The 7,166-nt window shown below is 39.6% G+C and overlaps 1 protein-coding gene across 1 annotated transcript; it reads left to right on the top strand.

The window, feature by feature from the left end:
* The first annotated feature begins 2,027 nt into the window (after positions 1–2,027).
* On the top strand, positions 2,028–2,760 carry LOC140831827 (uncharacterized). Its single transcript, XM_073195557.1, has 2 exons — positions 2,028–2,538; positions 2,631–2,760. The coding sequence occupies exons 1-2, from the start codon at positions 2,061–2,063 to the stop codon at positions 2,645–2,647; spliced, it is 495 nt and encodes a 164-aa protein (XP_073051658.1). The 5' UTR covers positions 2,028–2,060; the 3' UTR covers positions 2,648–2,760.
* Positions 2,761–7,166: the final 4,406 nt, after the last annotated feature.

The following is a 7,166-nucleotide window of genomic DNA, read 5'->3' as shown; positions in this document are numbered from 1 at the left end:
TTTTGGGCAGCATGTTGCTGCCCATTTCGGGCGCCTCGGGCTGCCCGAGGGGCTGCCCGAAACGGGCAGCAAGGGCAGCCCCTTGGGCTGCCCGAAACCTCTTGTTTAATAAAAAAAAAAAAATTTTTTTTTGTTCACCGGAATGTTGGCCGGAATCCGGCGACGGCGATGACGACTAGGGTTTCCAAAAGTGTTTTGGATTACCAAAGTGTCATGGGCCTTGAGTTGTTGGGCCATTGGATGGCCAACACATTTGTGATTTTAAATGGGCCAAAAATGTTTTTGGTGAAAAATTGAGTTTTTTGGGCCCTTAAGTTTAAAATTACAAAAGTTGCAAATATTTTCTCATGAAATAAATAATTTAAGTTGGATTTTGATTATTTATAGTAAATTGTGATTTACAAGAAATTCGGTTATAAATAAATTAATTTGAAAGTAGACAAAGGTGTTTGTATACTTTGTTAATTTAGTTTATAATCGTGGCGGTTAGTGATTGGATCAAGATATATAATATTGGATCAATTAATTATTGTGATAATTAATTGATGGTGTATGATATGTGATATTATGCATGAAGGATGATCAAAAGCCCAAGCCCAATTTTCTAGGTGTATGCTAGGATATTTTGTGTTGAATGATTGTAATAATTATCAATTTATCAAGTGGGCTTGGTTTATGGCCCGTTCCCACCCCATGAGATGTATCCCTATTTGCCATGGATATTTATTTGTAAATATTAGTATAGTGGATGATCAAGATTGGAAGATGGTGGCCATGATGATTATGAAGATCGAAGACATGTAAATATTGGAAGCTTATGTAAATGTTGCATTTGCATCCCGTGCATTTACCCTAGGATTGGACCTAGGTCCGTGTTTAGCTCACACGGACCGTTAGTATTGGGGCGATTGATCATCCTTGTTTGTTTACTGTTTATAATATATGCATGATATGTTATAAATAATGAGTATGTGCGTTATTATTATGATAATAACAAAGTTGCATGAATCCGGCAAACATACGATCAAACATGGCGAGCTTTTAAAATAAAATTAATGATGAGACCTTTCAAAATTAAAAACCCTCATTTTGAATAAGATTCAAAATTAATATCAAGCCCGAAAAAGGGAATTATAAATTTGTTTATAATTTCCTTGTCTTCCATCGACAATGGGTGCATGATGAACGCTACCCGTACTCGGGGCTCGGCTCATATTATTGGGGGGGCCCTGGGTGCCGGAAAGCTGTGACATCCATTGACATAGTGATGTGAACTACGTGGAACTCCCATGATTTCGGCTCATATTATTGAGGGAACTCATGGTGACCGTCCATTAAGGTTCAATATCGATGGGTTAGGCTTGACACGTAAAGATGAACGACGTCATATTATTGGGTCCTAATCAAACGTGAGACAAAAGTTTACGTAGAGGGTTGCATTGTGATGCAATTGGAAACTACCTTTTAGGAATTGTGATTGGCTGATATTATTCGGGATCATAATTCGCTAATTGGACCTTACGTACCTACTGAGGAAATGAGTTTCCCGCTTTCACTAGAGGGTAGTGAAAGATGTCAAAACAGTGGGAGCAAATATTTATGAAGTAAAAGTCCAAACTTCATATCTTACTAAATATTTAAAATAGTCATCAACATTTAACTGTTTTTACTTTTCAGTACAAATCGACATGTCTTCGATGCGCAATTCGATATCTGTTATACTCGACAAACACATATTAACTGGACCTAATTACCTCACTTGGCTAAGAAATTTGAAAATAGTCTTGAATTCGGAAAGGGTAACATATACACTGACTCAGTCGCCCCCTGTTGAGGCTCCGACTGACTGCACTCCTGAGGAATTGCAGGCTTACAAGGAATGGTGTGACCATGACTTGATAGCCAGGTGTTATATGCTGACTTCTATGAATGATGAGCTGCAGAGGCGTTTTGAGGGTGCAAAGAGTGCTGCTGACATTCATTTGCATATCAAGGAGCTCTTCGGTGAGCAAACACGACCTCTAAGGCATGCTACCGTCAAGGAGCTGATCACTTTGCGCATGCGAGATGGGGCCTCGGTCCATGAGCATGGCCTAAAGGTGATCGGGCTCGTGGACAAGCTCGTTGGCATGGATTTGATCTTGCCTTCGGAGTTGACCACGGACGTGTTGCTGTTATCGCTGCCTAGCTCATTTGATCCTTTTGTGGTGAACTTCAACATGAACAAGATGGAACCGACCCTTGAGGAGTTGGTAAACATGCTTGTTACGTTTGAATCCACCATCAAGAAAGAGAAGTTGGTTCTTTATGTGGGTTCTTCATCTGGTACGAAGATTGATCCACATGGGAAGGGAAAGAAGAGTTCTTTCCAAAGTCCCAAGAAGAACGTGCCCTTGTTGAGGCAATCTCCGAATCCCGTTGTGGCAGCCAGACCAGTTAAGGCTGACAAGACTGGTGATGTTTGTCATCACTGCAAGAAGCCTGGACATTGGAAGCGAAATTGCAAGGAATATCTGGCCCAGAAAAGTTCTGGAAATGGTATGTTCTACATTGAAGTAAACATTTTAATTAACTCTACTTCTTGGGTATTGGATACCAAATATTGATCACATCTCTGTAATGTGTTACAGGTGATGGGAAGAAGTAGGAAGCTTAAGGAAGGTGTGACCTTCTTGAGGATGGGCAATGGAGCAAGAGTTGCTACCAAGGCTATTAAGGATGTTTACTTATTATTGAACAATAGTTTAAGTTAATTTTGTGAGATGTTTTGTTTGTACCTAATTTTGTAAAAAACATTGTTTCCATTTCTATGGTGATAAAAATGGATATTCTTGTTTATTTTGCAAAGGTGTTTGCAACATTTACATGAATGAATGTTTGATTGGTACTGTTGAACTTGAAAACGATCTCTATAACTTAAAACTAAAAGATATTCCATTAAATGTCCATTCAAAGGCAGACACCATATGAGATATGGATGGATAAGCCTCCCAAATATTCTTATCTTAGAATATGGGGAGCCCTGCTTATGTGAAGCATGTAGTGGGAGATAAATTGGATAGTCGATCCATTTTATGTTACTTTGTGGAATATCCAAGGAATTAAGTTGGATATTATTTCTATCATCCCCAAGAAACAAAAGTGTTTGTTTCTAGGAATGCAACCTTTTTGGAAAAGGAATTTCTATTGGATAGAAAATGAGAGATGATAGAACTCGAAGAGGTTCGAGAGACACCCACAATTATAGAACCCACACCCGAAGAGCCAAGAGAGGAGATACAAGCTCCTAGAAGATCCGAGAGAGTCTCGAGACCACCTATGAGGTATGGTCTGCTTCTTGAAGAGAGCCATGATGAGCCTAACCATGGATGTGATCCAAGGACCTTCAAGGAAGCGTTATCTGATGCCGATTCATCCAAATGGCTTGAAGCAATGGAATCTGAGTTGAATTCCATGCATTCGAACCAAGTGTTGGATCTTGTGGATCCACCTGAGGGAACTGTTCCCACAGGGACTTGGGGCGGATGGGAAGGTATTGACCTTCAAGGCGCGATTGGTGGCAAAAGGATACACTCAAAGACAAGGAGTTGACTTTGAGGAAACCTTTTCACCAGTTGCAATGTTCAAGTCTATAAGGATATTGCTAGCCATGGCTGCATAGTATGACTATGAGATATGGCAGATGGATGTCAAGACAGCCTTTCTTAATGGGGATATTAAGAAAGTGATTTACATGTCTCAACCTGAAGGGTTTACATCTGTCGGAAGTGAGCATATGGTATGCAAACTTCAGAGATCTATTTATGGTCTAAAGAAGGCATCTAGGAGTTGGAACCTCAGATTCGATAGTACGATCAAAGAGTTTGGTTTTACTAGGAATCTTAAGGAACCGTGTATGTATAAAAAGGTCAGTGGGAGTGTTGTGACATTCCTGGTGCTTTGTGTTGATGACATTCTACTCATTGGGAATGATGTAGGAATGTTGCAATCAACTAAGATATGGTTAGCGAGTAAGTTCTCGATGAAGGACTTGGGTGAAGCATCTTTTGTATTGGGAATACAGATCTATTGAGATAGATCGAAAAGATGGCTTGGTCTCACTCAGTCCACATACATTGATACCATCGTGAAGCGGTTCTCGATGGATGAGTCCATGAGAGGACATCTACCAATGTGTCATGGCGTGTCCCTATCCAAGTCTGTCTCCCAAGACTGATGTAGAGATAGTGGCGATGACACGCATTCCGTATGCTTCGGCAATTGGTAACATCATGTATGGAATGATATCTACACGTCCTGACGTGGCGTTTGCACTATGTGTAGTGAAAGGATATCAATCGAACCCTGGTCTTCCACACTGGAAATCTGTGAAAGACATCCTCAAGTAGTTGAGAAGGACCAATAAATTGTTCTTGGTCTATGGGGTGGAGAACTAAAATTGGAAGGCTATACCGACTCTAGCTTCCAAAGCGATATCGATGACTCGAAGTCAACCTCTGGTTTTGTATTCATGCTCTATGGTGCTGCTGTCTCTTGGAAGAGTTCCAAGCAAGACAATACTGCCGATTCCAGCACAGAGGCCGAATACATTGCTGCATCGGATGCAGCAAGGGAGGCTGTTTGGATAAGGAATTTCGTCCAAGAGTTGGGCGTCATTCCTAATGGAGTTGCTCCTGTCCCGGTGTTGTGTGACAACACGGGAGCTTTAGCTCAAGTAAAGGAGCCAAGGTCTCATCAGAAATCCAAACTAGTATTGAGAAAGTACCACATCCTCGGAGAGATTGTGGAAAGAAGAGAAGTGTCTATTGACAAAGTCGGCTCCGCAGATTATGTTGTTGATCCACTAATTAGGCCTTTACCTGGACCATTATTCGACAAGCATCGCGAATCAATAGGTTTTAAGCATATGTGTAGTTGGCTCTAGTGCAAGTGGGAGATTGTTAGAGTAGGTGCCCGTCGAGCCAAGTGTTGGCCGAGTGTTCACAATGAAACTCTATGTATAAGCAATCTTTATTTTAATAATATTTGAAATTATTACTTTGGCAAATCTTTATCTGTATACCCATGCTAGCTGCATAGATAAAGCCCTTGAATATACAAATAGTAGAAAGAATATGAGATGCTCATATGATGAGTATCATGAAACTCATATTTGTAATACTGTATATTCTAAACGGTTCCTAGTCGATTCAGCCGCCACTAAGAAGGATATAGGCCGCTCGAGTTAGAGACTAGTATCTGCGATGTGAGTACCATGTTTCATTGGTAGGGGACATTGTGATGTCCGAACATGCAGATAGGTGCTCCTTGTAGAGTGCACTGAACAACCCTCCATAAAAGGACTTTCCAAGTGGTTCTCACTTATCGAGTGGAAAAGTCCTGGTTTATGGTTGTACAGAATTAGTCCTTATGACCCGGGACAACATTGAGACTCTATGTGCTAGAATTACACTTTGACTTGTTTACCGACTCTTATGGGGTCATCAGGTGGCAAGGTTGGGTGTTCTGTCGAAACACATAGGAGTCGATGCATTGTAGTCGGGGATTCACCGCTTACCTTCGGGTATGGATATCCTATGTGTTATCATGTGTATGTAGATCGAAATCTCTGGCCAGAGTATGGTTGTAATTATGAAAGGTGTTTCATAGATTACACCATCGATGCAACTACGACATGACACATAGTATCGATTCATTGACAACTCTCGATAAACCAATGGTTGTCGAATCGATCGGGATATATGAGTTGAAGGGACCGTACTGTACGCTAACCATAATTGAATGGTTCTTGCAGGCACTATCATTTGATACCTAGGGAATCATGTAAGCGATGCTGCTAGGCGTTTAACATGATTGGTTGGGTACTATCAGACTTGAGTTCTGACGTTCTTATTATCAAGGTGTTGATAAATAAGAATGGAGCAATTGGGGTATGCTCATATAAGGACATGTTTAGTCCGAATCACATAGAGATGTGAACCCACGGCTAGTTGTATCAATGAACCATTGAGGGCCACACAAGTACTAGCTTTCTAGATCCCGTTGAGAAGTAAAAATAGTTCAATGTGTTGAACGGCTTATAAAGGAGTTTATAAGCGTAAGGAAAATTAGAAGTATGACTTCTATAAAGGAGAAAATAGTTCAATGTGTTGAACGACTTATAAATGAGTTTATAAGTGTAAAGAAAAATAGAAGTATGACTTCTATGAGAGAAATGTAAATTTTAATTTATGGAAGTGTTCCTAAATTAAAAGTTGGCCAAGTGAATAATGTATTTGAAAATTGTGATTTTCATAAACATTATTATGGACTAAATTAAATTAATTCAAGTGTTGAATTAATTAAACACTAGTGGACCTAGTAGAGTCCAAATAATTAAATTAATTCAAGTGTTGAATTAATTAAATTATATTGAGTCTTGTAGAGCTCAATTTAAATTAATTATTGAACTAGTGGGACTTGGGTAAATTCAAGTAATGTTTAATTAGTCTCAAATATGTTTGAAATAATTAAATTTAGTCCATGGTTTTTAATTTGTTAAAAACCATATAATATGCATGCATGGGAGGTGAAAGGTTGGGAGACTACTTTTTGATTTTTCAAGGCATAGCATGCACCTTTTTGACTCTACTTTTCCCACAACCAAAAAAATGTCTCTCCTTCTCTCCAAGGATGAATAGTGCCGAAAATACTATTCACTTTCTCTCCAATTTTTTCTTTCTTCAATGGTTGAAGAAACACTCTCTTCTCAAATGAAAAATCCTCATATTTTTCTAGTGCAAAATATGAGGGGATCTACCTAGTTGGTGGTGGGCTTAATTTGAAGGAAAGATTCAAGGTAGGAGGAAGCTTGTAGATTTCTTCATGCCATTCAAGAGCTTTGTTGTTTAACAACAAAGTTGGAGCCATCATCAATCTTTTAAGATTGATAGGTAACGATTTTCTTACACCCTATGAATGAGATTTAAGGTGTTAAATGTATTTGTTGCACAAAATGGAAGGGGGCCGAATTTTTCAGCTTATATTTTGAAAATTTTAGCTTCCGTTGCGTTTTCGGTCTCCCTAAATCGTTCCCTTTCAGTTGCAGCGTCCCAGAACTCCTTGACACTGCTCCGTCGCATGTCGCCCTCCACATGAACCACAGTATGCGCCACTGTAATCTGACC

The sequence above is a fragment of the Primulina eburnea genome, chromosome 5, assembly GCF_022965805.1.
Source record: "Primulina eburnea isolate SZY01 chromosome 5, ASM2296580v1, whole genome shotgun sequence".
In the NCBI taxonomy this organism is placed as follows: domain Eukaryota; kingdom Viridiplantae; phylum Streptophyta; class Magnoliopsida; order Lamiales; family Gesneriaceae; genus Primulina; species Primulina eburnea.
The sequence above is the reverse complement of the archived record's forward strand: the minus strand, read 5'-3'. Positions and strand labels throughout refer to the sequence as shown.